This window comes from Hyperolius riggenbachi, chromosome 8 (assembly GCF_040937935.1).
Source record: "Hyperolius riggenbachi isolate aHypRig1 chromosome 8, aHypRig1.pri, whole genome shotgun sequence".
In the NCBI taxonomy this organism is placed as follows: Eukaryota; Metazoa; Chordata; class Amphibia; order Anura; family Hyperoliidae; genus Hyperolius; species Hyperolius riggenbachi.
The window spans coordinates 231578206-231601347 of NC_090653.1; the positions used below are offsets into that span (position 1 = coordinate 231578206).

At 44.9% G+C, this 23142-nt stretch overlaps 1 protein-coding gene across 7 annotated transcripts in view; it reads left to right on the forward strand.

The window, feature by feature from the left end:
• Positions 1 to 23142, forward strand: part of CACNA1F (calcium voltage-gated channel subunit alpha1 F) — a 349606-nt gene that overhangs the window by 51315 nt on the left and 275149 nt on the right. For all 7 annotated transcript variants that reach the window (XM_068248313.1, XM_068248312.1, XM_068248314.1 and 4 more), the window contains exons 6-8: positions 2791 to 2933; positions 5495 to 5647; positions 22818 to 23014. In XM_068248313.1, the coding sequence (XP_068104414.1) occupies positions 2791 to 2933; positions 5495 to 5647; positions 22818 to 23014 (493 nt within the window). The remainder of the gene's footprint in view (positions 1 to 2790; positions 2934 to 5494; positions 5648 to 22817; positions 23015 to 23142) is intronic.

Below are 23142 nucleotides of genomic sequence, written 5' to 3' on the forward strand. Positions count from 1 at the left end.
AAGTGTGATTGGTGGGCTGTGATGTCAGTCTTGAAGTTTATACTATAACCTTGCAGATGATTGGCTAGAGACAATCTTTATGCTGAAATGGATGTGATCAGCTAGTACAAGTTTAGCTGACCCCATTGCTGAGGATTTGTTACAATGAGTGACACTGGCTCTGCACCTTTGTGTGTGGTATGCTGTGTCAGAGTAACTTTTACAAGATTCCTGTGAAGCTTTGGCTGTTTTGTCTCTGGCTTGAAAACATATTAGCCTCTATGGAGGTGTGTAGGCAGTAGTCCTATTGGCTTTGAAAAGGATATGTATTTACATATATTTGCATTTATGTTAATGAGAAGTTTTCCATCAAAGATTCCTGTGAAGCTTTGGCTGTTTCTGTCTCTGGCTTGAAAACATATTAACCTCTATGGAGATGTGTAGGCAGTATTCCTATTGGCTTGGAAAGGGATATGTATTTGCATATATTTGCATTTATGCTAATGAGAAGTCTTCCATCAGGTCCACTTTGGAACTATTTAAGCAAGGCTTTTTTGTCTGTTGATTGAGTGTGTGTCTGACGCCATCTGAAGAAAGAGCTATTCTGAAACGCTGTGCGTCATGGCTGTGTGATACACATATTTATGCCTGCTATGGAATTTTAAAAAGCTGAAATAAAAGAAGATTTTAGACGGTGCGGATCCTGAGAACTTATTTGCTTGGATATCCCTGTGCACTCCAGGGGCGATCACTGCACGTCATTTATCCATTGGTGCTGATCCACTTTATACACTAATGTTCTTAGTGTATGCGTGTATGTCCTCAGGAGAGCACTTATGCTCTGAAGAATCCAGTCTTTGCATGTGCACCTTGCTCTTTCATGCATCAGTACTGCCTTATTTGTCATGGGAATTGTTTGAAAGCAGTCAATACTAGCCTACCTGACCATCCACAGTCTTCTGGTACTCTTGATCTACTTGTTTATGACCCAGCCTGTTTAACACTATTCTTGATCTACTGCTCATTGTCAACCTCAATATCCAGTAGAGATTAGGATTACCAGACTAACATCCCTTGTGAGATGCTGTGATGAAGACTGGGAGATTTAGTAAATTCCAAACTTGGGATGAGCAGTGCTATGTGCAGAGTGTCCTCCTAACAGAGGAACAGCTAAATTTAGTGCATCAAATATGGGAGCCCACTATGTTAACATCCGCTGTTAGTAACCGCAGACCGCGTATCGGGCTGCCCCAGTGCCCGCTATTTAGTGGGTTCCCATGTTTGTCATGTGGGTTTATAGTAGGGAGGGGGCGGTTCAGGTTAGAGGGGTTAAGGTTAGTAACCCCCTGGGGGGGTTAAGGTTAGGTGCCCACGGGGCTCGGGTTAGTTGCCCACTGGGGGGGTGAGGTTAGGCACCACCAGTGGGGAGGAGGTTAAGGTTAGGCATCACCAGGTGAAATGTGTGTTCTTTGCGAGAGTAGAGGGAGGTTAGGTTATAGTGAAATATTGGAAAATATGACCAAAATTTCACTATGTCAATTAAGTAGTAGGATATTGTAAATTTTACTGATAGCAGAAATAATTCAGACACAATTCTTTCATTAGTTCTTCAATTTAACATTTAAAAATAAGAAATATATCAATTTAAATGATAGATATAACATTTAGATTATATTAAACATGTTTTTCCGTAGAAAAATGTTTGTATTTAAATAGATCTGTACATGAGTCCTGAAGGAGGGACAAATGAGGAAGAACGAGGGACGGGGATTTGGCTGTCCATGAAAAAGGGACAGTTGGGAGCTATGACTAACAAGGCTATGGTAATCTAACTAGTAATGGTAAAAGTAACCAAAATAGTCTTCTTTTTCATGTTTTGAAAGGACAACTGAAGTGAGAGGGAAATGGAGGCTGCCATATTTCTTTTATTTTAAAGAGGAACTGCAGTGAAAATAACGTAATGAAAAAAGTGCTTAATTTTTACAATAATTATTTATAAATGATTAAGTCAATGTTTGCCCATTGTAAAATCTTTCCTCTCCCAGACATTCATTACATGGCAACATTTTTACTGCTGGCAGGTGATGTCTGTGGAGATGTTGCTTTCTTTTGACAGTTGGAAACAGCTGTTATTTCCCACAATCCAACAATGCTCCCACAGTGTGATGTCACCCTGTTTCTGACATCACACTGTGGGAGTGGTTTCAAGACAGTATCAGCCATACAGACCCCCTTGAGGATCCGTTTGACAAAAGGTTAAGATTTCTCACGAGAAAGGTCGTATCAGCTACTGATTGGGATGAAGTGCACTACTTGGTTACAGTTTCTCTTTAAACAATGCAAATTTCCTGGCTGTCCAGCTGATCCTGTGCTTCTCTTACTTAAAGACTGGGCTCACACATACAATGTGTACAGTTCCATTGCAGTCCATTGAAACTGATGCAAAACTTCTGCAAACTGACGGGACTGGAATGGAACTGTACACATTTTATATGTGAACTCAGCCTTAGTCCTAGACCCTGAACATGCATGCAGATCAGATGTTTGACTGAAGTCTGACTGGATTAGCTGCACGTTTGTTTCAGGCGTGTGATAAAGACACTACTGCAGCCAGAGAGATCAGCAGGACAGCCAGGCAACTGGTATTGTTTAAAAGTAAATAAATATGGCAGCTTCCATATCCCTCTTGCTTCAGGTATCCTTGAAGTTTGGTAGAGTACGCTGATAGGGTGAATCGGATTGATTGCCATGGACAAGCAGGTCTCCTTCCTGAGCCCTTTTAGTTATGAGTTTCTTCATGTTGTCTCACAGGCTCTTCAGTGTGATTCTGGAGCAGTTTTCTCATAAACAAGGAGATGCACATCACATGAGTGGCAAGCCTGGCGGGTTCGATGTCAAAGCGCTGAGAGCATTCCGTGTACTGAGACCTCTGCGACTCGTATCTGGCGTCCCAAGTAAGATCAGTGGACTGAATGCAATGTCAAAGTGTCTCATCAGTAACAAAAACCTTTCATAAGAGGATCATTGCCCTTCAAAGTACAGGCCTCATATAGAACTTAGAGACGGGATAGATATAGGTCCAGAGTTCCTGTTAGGCACAGAAGGCACATGCCTACAGGTGCCACTATTGGAGAATCTTGATTAGTAATCAGACTATTAAGGTGCCCATTAATGGTACAATCCCATGGCTGATCAATCATCTCCAATCAATGCGATAATGGATTGGATATGATCCGCCATGCCAATTAATGGACAAATTCCCGATACCTGATTTCATCAGATTAATTAAATCGATCCGTTTTTCAGACTTGACTGATCATTTCTGATCAATTACCGCGGCGATCGAAAAATTATTGATCGGCCATGGGATTGTACCCTTAATAGGCACCTTTAGATAGGACATTGTGCAGAGTGATACCCTCAGTGCTGAGTCCAGCCATATGCTAGTAGTGCTGTGAGCTTTGCTGTTGCCTTTTGAGTATGTATGGCCCTTACCGTTGTCTTTTCTTTGCTATCTGTGCCACCAAACCCACTCTGTGTGACTACTTTTACTATTTGTTTTTTAGCTGACAGGGACTTTGTCATAGGTGTGGCATGTATCAATGGCCAGCGATCAACAGCTGTTTTGTGTAACAGCTGTTTTGTGTAAAAAGAACGCTTGGTCGCAGCTTGCAGTCATGTGGCTCCTCTGCATGCCAATTGCAGACCTGTCCCCTATGTCACAGGGCCCCTAGTGGCCAGACCGCAAAATGCCTTCCAATCGGTTTCAGCACACACACCATGCAATCTGTGGTCACAATCGGTGTGCAGAAACCGCTGGAATTTTGGCAGCAGAGTGACTATAAGGGAGCCTGTGAGTTACGCTAATACAATTTACACACTATTTCAGGGTATAACTGCCACCACCTCTGTTACCATGGGACAGAGGAGCCCACTGACTGGCTAATTCTAGACCTGCAAATAAAACGGTTAAACACACTCTATGCGGTCTAGCTAGCAACAATAATAGCGACTCTTCAGAAGTCAGGGTTCAGTTTGTGCGGCTGAATAGCAGGGTAGCTGAATAAATAAATGACGGTAGCGTCGTTTAGTAAATACGCAATGTGAATAATTAATATATACAGAAAATCGTTAAAATCAACAATTATAGAAACATTAATAGCCAGTATGAAAATAAAAGGGAGAAAATACTTAGGTGTGTGGAAATATGTCCTTCTGGGAAAACTCATAAAGTTCTTGGTTTCAGTTCAGTTCAATTCAGGAGCAAAGTTCAGACAAGATGGCCACCACTGTTCCTCAGAGTGACAGCATGCTCCCATGAAGTCCCTGGCAAACACCGGGGCTGGACAGGGGGGCCTGGATGGGTTCCTGGTGCCCACCAAATATGACATTTTCCATATCTCAGCTTACGCTTCCCGCACACACTTAACGGTCACAGATTCATGTTCCTCAGAATATGACAGTTCATATGACACTAAACTTGGGTGCTTTCACATGCCCGGTTACAAAATAGCGGAATACCTTGGGTTCTGGGTATGTCAGTGGCCTCAATTTAATATCAAAATATTCACCAGATCCGGACCAGCAGAATGAGATAACTTTCACATCTCTCCTATGAACGGTATTCCTTAAACCAGCGAAAAATCATAACTCCGTGCATTCCCAAACTGGCTTTATGGCTCCGGCAAGTCTGAGCCCTGGCTGGGGAAGCTTCCTCTGGATGAAAGGACTTTTGGTGTTTTACACCTCTGGCTAATTAACAAGTTACTGGCCAGGAAGGAAAATCTTTTGATCACGTTAATTATCCACACGGACCTTTTCAGTGAGCATACTTGCTCTCATGAAAAGAACTCTGCTAACACCTATGAAGACAACAGGGACCCCAGGCTGGACTGCAGATAGCCACAGACAGACAATCTGTGTCGGGCAACGCAACGACAATCGGTGCAGTAAACCGTGCTCTTCCGTGACACCCTACCCATATGCAACCAGTCACAGAGGGATTGATTCATGAAGCTGCACTGCTATAGCAGTGCAGCTTCATGACAGCGCCGCAAGCTAAATCCAAGGCTGCACGCTGTGCGTTGTCTTGCAGCGTAGGGTGCCTTCCTTAGTTACGTGCGTTGCTTTATTACATAGTAACTGTGTTAATGAACATAGTAACGGCCTTCGCTAGGGATGTATCCCGGTCGCGATACTTCACAGCAGCAGCCGTCATTTAAAGGAATACGCATTATTATGTAAGCAGTGCATGTAACTAAAGCAAGGTATCTTACACTGCAAGACCGAGCATAGCTTGCAGCCTTGGATTTAGCTTTCGGTGCTGTCATGGAGCTTGCGCTGTTGGTGGAGCTCGAGTGAGGCGGTCTGGTTTTGTCCCCTGAGCCTTGAGTTTGACGTCTGTGGTGTTAAAGTATAAAAAGTTCCTGTGATTTTCCAGGTTGAAAAGATACTGTTTTGCTTGAACCTTCATGTAATATAAGATAAATCACCTTCTGTTTACTGTGTGTTGCAGGTTTACACATTGTGTTGAATTCTATAATGAAAGCCATGGTACCTCTGCTTCACATTGCTCTGCTGGTTCTGTTCGTGATCATTATTTACGCCATCATTGGACTGGAACTATTTATTGGTCGAATGCATAAAACCTGTTTCTATCTTGGCTCTGGTAAGCTAAACCTTTCAACAAACACTTGGAAAGCCCTCTCTATGCTTGTAGCCAGGACCTATTTGGCAATATCTATCTGTAAAGGGATGTTAAGAGTATTTCCTGTTTTGTAATTTAGTGTTGAATATAAGTCAGATGCAAAGGCTTAAAGGTTACCTGAACTACTAAAATGTGAAATGATGAGATAAACATGTGCATGTACAGTTCCAAGCTTATATAGAATCTTGCTGTGCTCCATTCTTTTTCTTATTCTTACTGTAAGAGTTAAAATTCAAGGGCTCAGATTGACAGTTTTGCTGCGCTGAGATTTAAAGAGACACTGAAGCGAAAAAAAATATGATATAATGAATTGGTTGTGTAGTACGGATAATTACTAGAATATTATATAGTGTTTTTTATAACATTGCATCATTATCTAATATTTGCAATTTCCCCACTACACAGCATTCTAAATAATTTTTTTCCCAACATTGAGCTTTATTGAGATAGAAAACAGGGTGGTACATTAGCATTCCAAAATTTTGGTACAAAGCTCAATTTTTTTAATACAACGTCAGAAATAAACAGTAACATAAATATAAGCGAACAAACATTAATGTGGAACTGTGCTATATAAGAAGCATTACTGAAAAACCTAGACAGCCAGCATTTTGTTGCAACAGGTTGTTAACGACTTATCAAAGCTCATCACTGGCACTCACTTACTTGAATCTGCCCAAGCATAAAAAACCACATCATGTGAGCTGTGTTCTCCTGGAGCTAGTCTAGATGGACAATGTAGCATTATATTTAGCAATTGTGCCCCTACGCTGGGCAACTGCTTTCCTTAGGGGTAGAACCAAGTTGACTGCCCTAATCCATTCGCAACAGTCACTACCTCTGGATTCTAAATGATTTTTAGAGAGCAGGCTGTGAATTTTTGACCTGTCCTGAACTGTTCTCTGCAGAAGAAAATCTCGACAGCCGAGATAATAAACTTCAGAGAACAGAGCTCTCTGCCACTTTGAGGGCTGGTTCACACGGGCTTCTGCCGAGCTTTCGCTTGGTGCCACGTTCAGTCGCCAGCGTTTGGACGCTAGCTTTTGAAAGCTTTTGGGAAGCATTCAAGGCTAGCAGTTTTGGTCTCTGCTATTGTTTCCTGGTGTTTACCGCCTCTGACAGCAACATGTTGCTTTGGAGACTAGACGCAACGCCGGGATCTACCGCCAGGCTTTCATGAGAGCCTGCAAAAGACAGCTCTAAATGCTCCCATTCACTTGATGGGACGCGGTAGATCCCAAAAAAACGCTGGGTTTAGTTAAACGCCACAAAAACGCCCGTGTGAACCAGCCCTGAAAGTGGTGGAGCTGAATGGCTTGTTTTGCATAGATAACAACTAGACTGTCTTAACTCTTCCTGTACTGGAAACCATATTAGACTTGTATCTCTGCCCCCAGTGTTTTATTTCTTAGATGTACTACACATACAAATCATTATATCGTAATTTTTTTTTTCGCTTCAGTGTCTCTTTAAGTCTGACTGTAGGGTAACTTACTGAAAACATATTACAGGCTGTAGAGACAATTCTGTGTGAAGGGAGTAGACAAGAAAAGGTAATGTTCAAAATGGATTTTAAAAAACACGAAAAACCGAATTTTTCAGCTAAGACAATAAACACTTTAATCTATTTTTTTTGCTTTTAAACACAAAATAAGACTATGGGATTCTGAAGCTATGTTATCTTCTTACCAGCCTGGCTAAGCTATGAAATGGTGTGATGAGGCATATGGAATTGTACTGGTGTCTTTTTTTTCCCTCTCATTTTTAACTTGCTTGAACGTATAATTGTGTAACATTATAGATATGCATGTTTAACTTTGCCATATACAGTGGGAATGCGAAAGTTTGGGCAACATTGTTAATCGTCATGATTTTCCTGTTTAAATTGTTGGTTAAAAAAACGATAAAAAATATTAGTTAAATATATCATATAGGAGACGCACACAGTGATATTTGAGAAGTGAAATGAAGTTTATTGCATTTACAAAAAGCGTGCAATAATTGTTTAAATAAAATTAGGCAGGTGCATAAATGTAGGCACTGTTGTCATTTTATTGATTCCAAAACTTTTAGAACTAATTATTGGAACTCAAATTGGCTTGGTAAGCTCAGTGACCCCTGACCTACACACATAGGTATATCCAATTATAAGAAAGAGTATTTAAGGGGGTCAATTGTCAGTTTCCCTCATCTGTTAAATTTCTCTGAAGAGTAGCTTCATTGGGGTCTCAAAATAACTCTAAAATGACCTAAAGACAAAGATTGTTCACCATCATGGTTTAGGGGAAGGATACAGAAAGCTGTCTCAGAGATTTCAGCTGTCTGTTTCCACAGTTAGGAACATATTGTGGAAATGGAAGACCACAGGCTCAGTTCAAGTTAAGGCTCGAAGTGGCAGACCAAGAAAAATCTTGGATAAACAGAAGTGAAGAATGGTGAGAATAGTCAGAGTCAACCCACAGACCAGCACCAAAGACCTACAACATCATCTTGCTGCAGATGTAGTCACTGTGCATTGTTCAACCATTCGGCGCACTTTACACAAGGAGATGCACTATGCAGAGGAAGCCTTTTCTCCGCCCACAGCACAAGCAGAGCCACATTAGGTATGCTAAAGCACATTTGGACAAGCCAGCTTCATTTTGGAATAAGGTGTTGTGGACTGCTGAAACTAAAATTGAATTATTTGGGCATAACAATGGGCGTTGGAGGAAAAACAACACAACATTTTAAGAAAACACATGCTACCTACAGTAAAATATGGTGGTGGTTCCATCATGCTGTGGGGCTGTGTGGCCAGTGCAGGGACTGGGAATCTTGTCAAAGTTGAGGGACGCATGGATTCCACTCAGTATCAGCATATTCTGGAGACCAATGTCCAGGAATCAGTGACAAAGCGGAAGCTGCGCCGGGGCTGGCTCTTTCAACAAGACAACGACCCTAAACACAGCTCAAAATCCACAAAGGTATTCATGCAGAGGAACAAGTACAATGTTCTGGACTTTAGGTTTCACTGCACCCTGAGCGAAACTGGATTTTGGTGCCCCCCATCCTCTTTGCGCACGTACACATACGCACGCACACACACAGGCCCATATATAGCACCAACAATTTGCAACGCTCGTTATAGCTGTGGTGTGTCCCTCCCCAAAAAATGCCCTTAGACTCAGTATAGGTAGGTAGGTAGCCAGGTATAGGTGCCCTCAGTATAGGATCTCATGTGTAGATGCCCTTGGTGTAGGTAGCCAAGCATTGGTAGTATAGTTGCCACAGTTGCCACAGTAAAGATAGCTAGTATAGTAGCCCTCAGTATAGGTAGTATAGTTGCCCCAGTATAGGTAGCTAGTAAAGTTGCCCCCCGTGTAAGTAGCATAGTTGTCCCCATATAGGTAGCATAGTTGCCCCCAGTATAGGTAGTATCGTTGCCCCATATAGGTAGCATAGCTGCCATCAGTGTAGTAGCATAGTTGCCACCAGTGTAGTAGCATAGTTGCCCCCAGTGTAGTAGCATAGTTGCCCCCAGTGTAGGTAGTATGCCCCAGTGTAGGTAATATGCCCCCAGTGTAGTAGCGTAGCTGCCCCCAGTGTAGGTAGTATGCCCCAGTGTAGGTGGTATGCCCCCAATGTAGGTAGTATGCCCCCAATGTAGGTAGTATGCCCCCAGTGTAGGTAGTATTCCCACAGTCAATCCCCCTCCCCCCTTCTGTGGCAGCGGGCCGGACAGAGACTGACTCACCTGACTTCCACGCTCCAGCGCCGACGTCACTCTTCTCTCCCCGCCTCCGCTCCATCTGTAGTTAGAGCAGGGCTACAAAAAAATGGCCGTCGATTGTCTGCATATGTGGACATCGGCGACCATACTCTTGTAGTCCTTCTCTAATTACAGACGGAGAGGACGCAGGGAGAGACAGCGGGGCGGCAAGGGGCGACAGGGTGCATGCGCCCTTGAGAGCTGGCGCCCTGAGCGACCACTCTGGTCGCTCATATCAAAGGCCGGCTTTAAAGGCCATCCCTGTCCCCAGACCTCAATATAATTGAAAATCTGTGGTGTGAGTTAAAGAGAGCTGTCCATACTTGGAAGCCATCAAACCTGAATGAACTACAGATGTTTTGTAAAGAGGAATGGTCCAAAATACCTTCAAGCAGAATCCAGACTCTCATTGGAACCTACAGGAAGTGTTTAGAGGCTGTAATTTCTGCAAAAGGAGGATCCACTAAATATTGATTTCATTTCTTTTTTGTGGTGCCCAAATTTATGCACCAGCCTAATTTTGTTTAAACAATTATTGCACACTTTCTGTAAATGCAATAAACTTCATTTCACTTCTCAAATATCACAGTGTGTGTCTCCTATATGATATATTTAAATGACATTTTTTATCGTAACAACCAACGATTTATGATTTATTATAAATCATGACGATTAACAACTTGCCCAAACTTTCGCAACCCACCTTGAAAATGTTCAATCAAACTTATCATTGAAAAAAAGAACATGAAGATCAAATAAATTAAGAGCAATTAACAAATATAATTTTATGTTTAAGAGAAAAGATAGAGACTGCATAACATTAAAGATACTGTAAGGGCTCGTTCACATTGCGTTCCACTCGCGTCAGCGTTCGCGTTGGGGTCTTTTTGTCGCAATTTTTTTTCGATTCCCGGCCCGTGGGTGGGCGTTGCGTTTTTTGTGAAAATCGCTTTTCTAAGCGCTTTTCCCGAGCGGTTTTTTAATTCACTCTCTGACACAAGTCAAGAGGTGAACTCTTTGACCCGGAAAATAATAAATACAATGTATTTATTCTTTAAAACGCGAACGCAGTCGCCCCACAAAGTGATTTTGTGAGCGTTTAGTGCTCTTCCTATACCTTCCATTATAGCAAAATATCGCCCCAAAAATGGTCCAGGTTCGTGCGCACGAACCACGCTGATCTAAACCTTCTCATAGAGATTCATTGCACAAGCGTTTTGGCTGCCTGCGCTTGAAAAAAGGCCGAAAACGCCCTAGATGTGAACGAGCCCTAATAGTATCAATATACTCAGGTTTTAGAATGAGAAACTCATTACTATGGTCTATGTAATCTTGGAAGATTTGTCTGAGAAGTCCAACAAAGCTAAGGCAGCACTCTACCCTAGCTGTTGCGCTTGGCATTCCAGATGGAGCTCCATTATGCTGGTCCTGCAAGCTATAATACATTCAAAGACTTACCAGATTATTCAGAATATCAAAATTAAAACGCTCATCTGAATCGCACGTCAGCAGGCTCCAGGATGGTAAGCACAGGTTAGTGAACCTGTGGCAGCCTCCTCTCAGCACACTGGTGCCTCTAGACTTGTGCCTAATGTGACTATTGCTAAGACCGGCCCTGGGTAGTTCCTTCTACTACATAAATATGATTGGGGCTTGATTACATGCTGTATGGTCAGGATAGGTTTGTACTGTGGATTGAAAGCAATTTATTTATGACTCTCTGGTTAGCGCTCTCGCCTTGCAGCGCTGGGTTCCCAGTTTGACTCCCAGCCAGGTCAACATCTGCAAGGAGTTTGTATGTTCTCCCCGTGTTTGCGTGGGCTTCCTCTGGGCACTCCGGTTTCCTCCCACATCCCAAAAACATACAGATAAGTTAATTGGCTTCCCCCTAAAATTGGCCCTAGACCATGATACATGCACTACACGATAGATACATACATAGACATATGACTATGGCAGGGACTAGATTGTGAGCCCCTCTGAGGGACAGTTAGTGACAAGACAAAATACTCAGTACAGCGCTACATAATATGTCAGCGCTATATAAATACTTAAATACATAACAATAAAGAGGACTGCTCTAAGACCAGAATCATTCTGCTGCTTCTGTTGCTGATGAAATTACCCTCAGCAGTGCAGATTCAGGGACACATTTACAGATATTACAAGTCTGAGGCTCTGGGAAGATTAGGGTCTTGGAATTCTCAGAAAACTGGAGGATTTTTTTTCGTTTGGTTTAAGCTGCAGGACTGCTGGCAACGACCATATGCTTCTCTGGACTGCAGGCTGCCGTGACCAGCAAGAGATCTTATTATTACAAAGACTCAGCATTGGCCTTGGTGTCTTGTTGCAAGCCTCAGTACTGCCTATGTGAAAGACTAAAAAGAGGCTCTTCTGTAGTTCCAGCAAAATGAAAGTCATTATTTGCAGGACATCAGGAAGCAGGTGCCAGTAAGATCACACACAGGTAGTTGGAAATGACCTGGTTATTTTTAGAAATAATTTTGCTGTTCAGCTCATGCGACTTGTTATCCAGAAGTCATGTCAGATTTCCTTATACAGTCTCCATATTCTAAGAATGATGTAAAGGAGGGAGCAGAGAGTTAGTTCTTGATGCAAAAAAGCTTTTATTACAAGTAATGATGACAACCACAAATTGACTGTTTAATGCACCCAGCATAGAAGTGCAATTACAGGTCAGTGCAGTGATAGCCCCATACTAGGCCACCACCCACTTAAAGTAGAACCTAAAACAGGACCATACATCTTTGCTGACACACAACTACCAGCACTTTATTTAAAAATTTGTAGTCCCAAATAGCTCTATCTTTGGTAGTTTGCATCTCTCATTTTTTTATAGGAACCCGAGGTTAAAGACATATAGAGGGTGCCATATTTATTTCCTTTTATGCTTTTTAGCCATAGACCCCGAACAAGCATGCAGATCAGATGGTTCTGACTCAAATCTGACTGGATTAGCCACATATTTGTTTCAGGTGTGTGATTCAGACACTGCTGATCAGAAAAAACAGTGCTGCTGGTCTATTTGACTGCAGTAGTGTGAGTATGCAGCTAATCTTGTCAGTTCTGACAATATTGTCAGAAACATCTGATCTGCATATACTTGTTTAGGGTCTATGGCTAAAAGTATTAGAGTGTGAAGGATTGCGGAATGGCCGCCGCGTGCTCTGGCGGCATGGCGGCCGTTTCCGCGTCTGCTCCGGCAGTTTACACGCGGCGACATGTGTCTGATGCTAAACAGCCTTCCTGTGCACATAGGCTGCAGAATACACGCGCGCGCGCAGCAAGACAGAAGCTTTATGGGAAGCAGAGAGGGATCAGCTGACCCCGCCGGTCAGCTGATCCAAGGATGGATACGGATTGGCTGGAAGGGACTGGGCGGCGCTGACCAGCGCTGCACTATATAACCACTTGTCCCTGAGTCTCACATCGTCTGCCGTTGCAAATGCTTAACGTGTTAGCACACAGACCTCAGTCAGATCCTGCAGTGTGGTTGAACCAGGACGGACCTGGGGATTCACGTTGAGCTAGATTACCCTCTCATGTTATGTTATTCTATGTTATGCTTAGACCAGTTCCCGGGTGTTGTGACTACGGAACTCACACCCAAGACTAGGATACTGTGTCAGTTCTATGTTATGCTTTAGACCAGTTCCCAGGTGTTGTGACTACGGACCTTACACCCAAGACTAGGATACTGTGTCAGTTCTATGTTATGCTTTAGACCAGTTCCAGGGTGTTGTGACTACGGACCTCACACCCAAGACTAGGATACTGTGTCAGTTCTATGTTATGCTTTAGACCAGTTCCCGGGTGTTGTGACTACGGACCTCACACCCAAGGCTAGGATACTGTGTCAGTTCTATGTTATGCTTTAGACCAGTTCCAGGGTGTTGTGACTACGGACCTCACACCCAAGACTAGGATACTGTGTCAGTTCTATGTTATGCTTTAGACCAGTTCCAGGGTGTTGTGACTACGGACCTCACACACAAGACTAGCATACTGTGTCAGTTCTATGTTATGCTTTAGACCAGTTCCAGGGTGTTGTGACTACAGACCTCACACCCAAGACTAGGATACTGTGTCAGTTCTATGTTATGCTTTAGACCAGTTCCAGGGTGTTGTGACTACGGACCTCACACCCAAGACTAGGATACTGTGTCAGTTCTATGTTCAGTTCTATGTGTTATGCTTTAGATCAGTTCCAGGGTGTTGTGACTACGGACCTCACACCCAAGACTAGGATACTGTGTCAGTTCTATGTTATGCTTTAGACCAGTTCCAGGGTGTTGTGACTATGGACCTCACACCCAAGACTAGGATACTGTGTCAGTTCTATGTTATGCTTTAGACTAGTTCCGGGGTGCTGTAACTACGCACCACACACCCAAGACTAGCACTGTTTACCTGTACTTCCTTGGTTCGCCACTAGGCTGTAGTGAGATAGGATCTCACAACCAGATAGGGCAAATCTGTTCATATTAGCAGCAGGGCTTCCTGCAACCAGGCCTAGGTCCCTCTCCTAGGGAGCCTTTGGCCTAAGGGAATTCACCCACGTCTAGGGGTGAATTTCCTTCTCCTCACTGCCTCCAGTCTTCCTGGCAGTTCTCTCTCAAAGTGTTACTGTGATACTGTACACTCACGTCTCAGGTGTCCAGAGGTTAGACATACCTGGATTATTAGTGATTCTGCAGATCATTCATAATCCGGTGTATATCTGCATTATTGGTGAGTCTGCAGCCCACCAATAATCAGATTCTCTCTGCGTGTTGACACTGATCGTTACAGAACGGCAGACCAAAACAATATGGACACACTTGACAGTCGTCTGCTTGCACTCACCACCTCGGTGGAGAATTGCATTAGCGTGCTGGATAGTCTTCAGACCCAGATTAATGCTTTGTCTGGGTCTATAAAAGCCCTTCAGACGACTGTTAACTCAGTGCGATCCCCCCTTGTTACAGACTTACGTATGCCTGTGCCTGAGTAGTTTTCTGTTCATAGATCTGACTTTCGAAACTTTAAAAATCGAGTGTTTTCTTACTTTGAGTTAAGACCTAATGCTTCAGGTACTGTGGCCCAGAGAATTACCTTTATTAAGACACTGTTGACTGGGGATTCACAGACCTGGGCATATGGTCTTCCGCCAGGTGATGGGGCTCTGACCTCTGTGGAGAAATTTTTCAAAGCTATGGCCATAATTTACGATTATCCGGACTCTGCCTCGACCGCTGAGCGGAAGCTCAAAATGTTGCGGCAAGGCAGAGATTCGGTAGAAGCTTATGCAGCGGAGTTCAGGAAGTGGGCAGTGTCAGCTAGGTGGGGCTCATTTGCATTGTTGGATTGTTTTTTGTCAGGATTATCAGATGCAGTGTCTAATCTGATGTTAGGATATCCTGAACCTAAAACCATTGATGAAGCCATTTCACTAGCAATCAGAGTAGACCGTCGCTGACGGTATCAGAGACAAAGTCGGGGTAGGAGTAGTGTGAGATATGTTTCCTACACTTCCTCGCCACCTACCTCACCTTCCCCTGAACCCATGCAGATCGGACGTTCAAAATTGTCCCGGGTCGAGCAGACTCGTAGAAAGAAGGAACAGCTCTGCTTGTACTGTGCAGAGGAGGGTCATAAAGCAGAGAACTGTCTCAAAAAGTCGGAAAACGCTGTCGCTTAGGAGTGGTCAGAGGTAACACCCTAAGCGCACAGAATTTACCTCTTAAAGACGATCGACCGCTCCTCCCATGCACCATCTCATGGGGAGACCAGACAGTTTCTACTGAGGCCTTTCTCGACTCCAGCTCGGCTGCCAATTTTATTGACTATGAGTTTGCTAAAAGATTGGGAATTCCTATTGTCCCATTGAACCAAAAGGTGTTAGTTACTGCGGTGGATGACTCTCCTCTGCAGAGTAATTACCCTCTGTCTCAGACTCCAGAGTTGAAGGTCACCATAGGGGTTTTACATAGAGAGAGTCTGCAGTTTTTTGTGTTACGAATGGCAACTTCCACCATCATCCTTGGTCTGCCATGGTTGCGACTTCAGGCTCCTCGGATTGATTGGGCCTCTGGTCAGCTAACGAGCTGGTCTACCCGCTGTTATCATCATTGTTTGGCGAAGGTAACCATGGGTAACACCAGTATTCAGGTGGAAGGATTGCCAGAGCAGTATAAAGATTATGCTGATGACTTTTGTCCGAAATCAGCAGACAGATTACCCCCTCACCGTCCCTTTGATTGTCCAATTGACTTAAGATCTGGTTGTATGCCTCCTAGGGGTCACCTTTATAACCTGTCCGGGCCAGAGAAGTTGGCAATGCAGGAGTACATCAAAGAAAATTTAGCTAAGGGATTTATCCGCCCCTCCCGGTCACCTGCGGGCGCTGGGTTCTTTTTTGTTAAAAAAAAAGATGGAGGCCTCCGCCCTGCATTGACAATCTGGGTCTAAATAAGATCACTGTGAAAAATCGTTACCCACTACCTCTGATTGACGATTTATTCTCCCAGATCACCAATGCTAAAATTTTCTCGAAATTGGACTTAAGGGGTGCATACAACCTGGTGCGCATCAGGAACGGTGACGAGTGGAAGACAGCCTTTTACCCTCCTGGCGGTTTAAAAAAATCCGCCAGGGGGCAGCAAAGTAGTGTTTTTTTAAAAAAAAAAATTTCATGTAGCGAGACAAAGTCTCGCTACATGATAGCCGCTGCTCAGCGGCATCCCCCCAGCCCCTCCGATCGCCGCCGGCGATTGGAGATCAGGATATCCCGTTCAAAGAACGGGATCTCCTGGAGGGCTTCCCCTGTCGCCATGGCGACTGGCGGGATGACGTCACCGACAGCATCGACGTCGTGACGTCAAAGGGGCTCCCATCCACCCCACAGCGCTGCCTGGCACTGATTGGCCAGGCAGCGCACGGGGTCTGGGGAGGGGGGCGGCCGCGGCGCAAGGAATAGCGGCGGATCGGCGGGTAGCGGCGGCGATCGGATGCTACACGCAGCTAGCAAAGTGCTAGCTGCGTGTAGCAAAAAAAAAATTATGCAAATCGGCCCAGCAGGGCCTGAGCGGTGCCTCCCGGCGGCATAGCCCGTGCTCAGCACGGGCTTACCGCCAGGGAGGTTAATACACCCGATGGGCATTAGGAGTATTTAATGATGCCCTTCGGGTTGTGCAACGCCCCGGCCGTCTTCCAAGAGTTAATTAACAAGGTTTTCAGGCCAATTTTGGGTAAATTTGCATTAGTATATCTTGATGATATACTAGTCTTTTCAGCCACTCTTGCCGAACATCGGAGACATGTCAAGTATGTGCTGGAAAGACTAAGACAGAATCAATTGTACGCCAAACTGGAAAAGTGCATTTTTGAGGTGACCTCTGTAGCTTTTTTAGGGTATGTAATATCTACCTCGGGCCTCTCTATGGACCCTGGGAAAGTCTCTGCTGTACTGGACTGGCCACAGCCTGTGGGTCTGAAGGCCCTCCAGAGATTCCTGGGTTTTGCGAATTACTACAGGAGATTTATTAAGGGGTACTCTACAGTGGTTGCGCCCCTCACTAGTCTCACTAAGAAAGGGGCTGATACTCACCACTGGTCCGAGGAAGCTCTCACGGCTTTTAGTACCCTAAAGAAACTGTTCTGTTCTGCTCCCATCCTGAGACACGTAGATGTCACCTTCCCGTTCATAATAGAAGTTGATGCCTCTGAGGTGGGGGTGGGGCTGTGCTGTCTCAGCGTTCCGGTTTGCAGGGTAAACTTCACCCATGCGCCTACTTCTCCCGCAGGTTCTCCCCAGCGGAGAGAAACTACGATATAGGCAACCGAGAACTCCTGGCCATCAAGTTAGCCTTTGAGGAATGGCGACATTGGTTAAAAGGAGCAGAACATGTTATTACAGTTCACATAGATCACAAAAACTTGGAGTACATTGAAAACGCTAAGAGACTCAGTCCCCGACAGGCCCGGTGGTCACTGTTCTTTTCCAGATTCTCTTTTGTAATTACGTATACCCCTGGTAGTAAAAACGTTAAGGCTGATGCCTTGTCCAGGTGTTTTGAACCCGAAATGGCACAGCCTTCGGCACCCGAGACTATTCTGCCTCGAAAGGTGGTTTTGGCAGCCACAGAAACCTGGACGGATTGGGCTACCACCTTGGCCCCATATCAGCAGGATGTCCCAGAAGGGAAGCCCGAGGGAGTGTTATTTTTGCCTTTGCCCTTCCGCCTGCAGCTTGTGCAGCTGTTTCACTCCCATAAGAATGCTGGTCATCCAGGGGCCACCAGGACACAGGATCTCCTTGCCAGGTGTGCGTGGTGGCCATCTCTGGCCACGGACTGTAAGGAGTTTGTGAGGGAGTGTGCTGTGTGTGCTAGGGGCAAACCTTCCCGACAGGCTCCGGTGGGGACCTTGCAGCCCCTGCCAGTTCCAAGTGAACCGTGGACGCACCTGTCCATGGATTTTTTGGGTGAACTCCCCAGATCTGAAGGCATGACTGTCATCTGGGTGGTGGTAGCTAGATTCAGCAAAATGGCCCATTTTATCCCTCTGAAGGGACTCCCCTCCGCTCAAGAGCTGGCTAACCTCTTCATCCTGCACATTTTTCGGCTGCATGGCATTCCGCAAAATGTAGTGTCAGATAGGGGAGTCCAATTTGTATCTAAGTTCTGGAGGGCATTTTGTCAGTCTATGGGCATGGATCTCTCATTTTCATCAGACTACCACCCACAGACGAATGGCCAGACTGAGAGGGTCAACCAATCCATGGAACAGTTTCTCAGATGCTACGTGGCTGATGCACAAACTGACTGGGTAAAATGTTTACCTTTCGCAGAGTTTGCGCACAATAACCTGAAAAGTTCTTCCTCTGGGTTCTCCCTTTTTCAGGTGGTCTCGGGGAGGTCTCCTAAGTTTGCTCCTTTGCCAGTAGCTTCTACTCCGTTTCCAGCATTGGAGGAATGGCCGCTGGCGTTGAAACAAATTTGGGCCTTGGTGAAAACAAATTTGGGAAAGGCTTTCAAGTCTCAGAAAAAGCAGGCCGACAAGAGACGCACTGCTGAATGGGACTTTTCACCAGAGGATTTGGTCTGGGTGTCTACGCGGCATCTGGCATTGAAACAACTGTCACCCAAATTAGGGCCTAGATTTGTGGGGCCGTTTCCAGTCACCAAGAGAATTAATGCTGTCACCTATGCCGTTGATCTTCCTACCAGTATGCGTGGTGTAAGATCATTCCACGTGTCATTGCTCAAGCCAGCAGTGCAGGTGGATTCCACTCCCCCCCCCCCCCTCCCGTATTGATTGATGATCAACCTGAGTATGAGGTTGAGAAGATTCTGGACTCCCGGCTGGTGCAAAATTCTGTGCAATATTTGGTACACTGGAAAGGTTATGTTGTGGAGGATAGAACTTGGGTACCAGAGGGCCGCATGTACGCAGATGATTTGAGGAAAAAGTTTCATGACTCACATCCTGGGAAGCCGTTTCCGCGTCTTCTCCGGCAGTTTACACGCAGCGACATGTGTCTGATGCTATACAGCCTTCCTGTGCACATAGGCTGCGGAATATACGCGCGCGCGCAGCAAAACAGAAGCTTTATGGGAAGCAGAGAGGGATCAGCTGACCCCGCCGGTCAGCTGATCCAAGGATGGATACGGATTGGCTGGAAGGGACTGGGCGGCGCTGACCAGCGCTGCACTATATAACCACTTGTCCCTCAGTCTCACATGTTATGCTTTAGACCAGTTCCCGGGTGTTGTGACTACGGACCTCACACCCAAGGCTAGGATACTGTGTCAGTTCTACGTTATGCTTTAGACCAGTTCCAGGGTGTTGTGACTACGGACCTCACACCCAAGACTAGGATACTGTGTCAGTTCTATGTTATGCTTTAGACCAGTTCCAGGGTGTTGTGACTACGGACCTCACACCCAAGACTAGGATACTGTGTCAGTTCTATGTTATGCTTTAGACCAGTTCCAGGGTGTTGTGACTACGGACCTCACACCCAAGACTAGGATACTGTGTCAGTTCTATGTTATGCTTTAGACTAGTTCCGGGGTGTTGTGACTACGGACCTCACACCCAAGACTAGGATACTGTGTCAGTTCTATGTTATGCTTTAGACCAGTTCCAGGGTGTTGTGACTACGGACCTCACACCCAAGACTAGGATACTGTGTCAGTTCTATGTTATGCTTTAGACTAGTTCCGGGGTGCTGTAACTACGCACCACACACCCAAGACTAGCACTGTTTACCTGTACTTCCTTGGTTCGCCACTAGGCTGTAGTGAGATAGGATCTCACAACGAGATAGGGCAAATCTGTTCATATTAGCAGCAGGGCTTCCTGCAACCAGGCCTAGGTCCCTCTCCTAGGGAGCCTTTGGCCTAAGGGAATTCACCCACGTCTAGGGGTGAATTTCCTTCTCCTCACTGCCTCCAGTCTTCCTGGCAGTTCCCTCTCAAAGTGTTACTGTGATACTGTACACTCACGTCTCAGGTGTCCAGAGGTTAGACATACCTGGATTATTAGTGATTCTGCAGATCATTCATAATCCGGTGTATATCTGCATTATTGGTGAGTCTGCATCCCACCAATAATCAGATTCTCTCTGCGTGTTGACACTGATCGTTACATAGAGGTAGAGGATCAACAGGATAGCCAGGCAACTGGTATTGTTTAAACGGAAGTTAATATGGCAGCTTCCATTTTTCTCTCACCTTAGGTTCCTTTAAAGTTCCAATATGATGCACCTACATTCAAACATCAGAATAGGGCTAAGCAGTTTTTACTGCAGGGAATGTATAAAGTTGAGATTGTTGCCAGATGTGGCTGAAAAAAGCAAGATCTAGCGGCTTACCTCTTGTCCTGAATGTTATAATGCTCAGCTTTCTTGTAAAGAAAAAGGTTGGTATACCGTCCCTAAAGCCTACTGATGGCTTACAAGAATCCCAGCAATGGGTGTCTTTAATATACTCAAAATTCATTTTTTCTTGAAGGCTGGATTCACAGTGGTCTGTTACATAACGCACGCGTTATAATGATTGTGAACTGGACTTTTACAGAGGCGCTTGGCTGTATACCAGACCTACACTAGTTTTTCTCCGTAATTTGTCTGATGAAGCAGGACTGTACTTGCGAAATGCATTGCAAAGTAGAGTATCTAATAGATGTTATTTTTTTATGCAAAAATAACAGATTTATGTCTGTTTTACTACAAAGGAAGGTAAATCCACCACAACTTCCTTTTTTTAAATGGTTTTATTCTATTTTGGCGCCTCTATTCAAGTATTTCAACACGGAGATTGGGCATAAACTTTATTACTAAGCCTGCATGCAACGAGTTAGAATAACACGGTTTGTTACAACGCAGTACTCTGAACAGGGCAATAGTATTGTATGGAATGAGAGTTGACATACGGAAATATTCTACAACGCAACTGAGCACTGAATTATCCCTGAAACATTAAACAAAGTAAAAAAACAAATATTAAACACTATAAGACTGGCCTGCTTTCATTTGAATGCATATTTACACCCACATTTCCCAGCTTCACCCCTGGATACAGTAACAGATGAAACTTTTGTACCTTACCGTTGCTCTCTGGCAAGGGCAAGCTTATCAATTAGCTTCTAAATGAAGTGAAACGCTTGAGTGTTAACCCCTTTGAGTCTTTGGAAACCACTCAAATGGTTTTGTGATGATCCGCTCAGCTGGCTGCACAGGCAGACAGCTGTTTGTCCATTCCTCTAGTCTGTGGGCTGCAGGTCTCTGGAACAGAGACCTGTCTATCTATTGCAAGTTTCTGGTCTGTTCTCTTGCTGGGGAATTTGCATACATTCGTTATGCAAATCCCCTACCTGCCTTCTTTGATGACTGGCACTATAAGAGCTTTATGTTTCCCAGAAGGCTTTGCTGGTCATTTCCTTTCCATGGTCTGTTCCTGATGGACACTGCTGGAGTGTCAGCCATTGCTATCTAGTATAGTTAATTCCTGGGGGTTGCTTTAGGCTCCCCTTCTAGCCCAGTCAGGTTGTATTATCTGTATTGCCTGTTCTGTCTTGTCTTGCCTGTTGCCATTATCCTGTCCCAAAGGTGGTCGACAGGAAATGGTTTTGATCCCTGTTCTTGGAGTATAGCTGGTGCAGCGGTTGCTACCAGCTATCTCTTCTGTTCTGTCTCCTGGGATCGCGCTAGCTACTTTTTGCTAGCGCTGGGGATCCTTCTGTTCCGTCTTCTGGGATCACGCTAGCTACTTTTCGCTAGCGCTGGGGATCCTTCTGTTCTGCTACTCAGTACCTGGATCGCGCTAGCCACTTTTCGCTAGTGCTGTGGATCCTATCTCTCGCTTGTCCCTGTTTTCGTGTGTCTGTCTTGTCTGCTACGCTTGCTGAAGGCTCGGTGAGGTAACCGTTAAGCAAGCGCTCGCATCCTCTGTTTCATGTTTGTCTGTCGATGGTTAGTTAGGCGTGCTTGTCTCTATTGTGCTTATCACGTGGAGACCGCGCATAACCGCGTGCACTGTTGCAAATGAGTGCGGTGTTCGCGGTTAGCTAGCGTTTGTTATTTTCCGTATCTCCTTATTGTATTATTTGCTGTGCCTTTGCTACCCTCGTATTCTATTCTGATCTGCCTTGTGTCACGTCTGGCGATCGCACCTCTCGCGATCGCGTTCCTATTTCATATCTGCTGTTGTGTGTGCGCGGTCGCGGGGTGGCGACTGGATTGGCGCACACACATACAACCTGTCCCTTTGCTCAATCTCATTCGCAATCGCCTCTCTTGCGATTGCGTTCTGCGCTTCGTACAATTCCTGTCTGGCACTTGTGGAGGTACAGAGGATTGGTTCCTCTGCACTCCCCAGCGCCATCTGCCGACAGGAATTTCCCTCTACAGGTGCGTAGCACCTTTTGCTGGGTGCCTGCAAATATACGCTTGTGGAGGATTTCCGCTGTGTCAGCGCACGCGTTGTGCGCTGATCACGGAGAAAGTTCCACAATCGTTACAGGTTTTAGCTGATAATTTTATGCTATGTTTTAGACCAAAGATTAAGTTTGAATGTAATCCCACTTTAAAAAGCAGAACAAGGAGTGTTTAATAAAAATAAATGTGTGGCACTTTGGCTACATTGTCCGCACTTGAGGCCCTCAGTCTCTGGCAATTTGACCACCTCTGCTGCAAACCAAGCTTTTATAAAGCTCCATTTTGTTTTAAGCAGCACCAACTGCTGGCTACAGATGGAATGTATGAAATATTCATAGGTGATATTCAATAATAAAATCATTTAAATATATTTTTCTTGTATTGAACATTATATATAAATGAAAAATGTAAGTTCATTTCCTCACCTTTTTTTTCAGAAATTGTGGCAGAGGAGGAGCCCGCCCCCTGTGCTTTTTCTGGCCACGGACGAGAATGTCACGTCAACAACACAGAGTGTCGTGGAAAGTGGGAGGGGCCGAATGGCGGAATTACTAACTTTGACAATTTCTTCTTTGCCATGTTAACTGTATTCCAGTGCATCACTATGGAGGGCTGGACAGATGTTCTTTATTGGGTGAGATTGCTATTGCTGCTCTGTATAGCCTGTTGATGATCTTTAACGCTGGTCCTCCAATCTCCTCCTGTGCAACTTTATTTGGCTTATCTCCGCTCTTTTGCAATCATCAGTCTGCATGGTTTTAA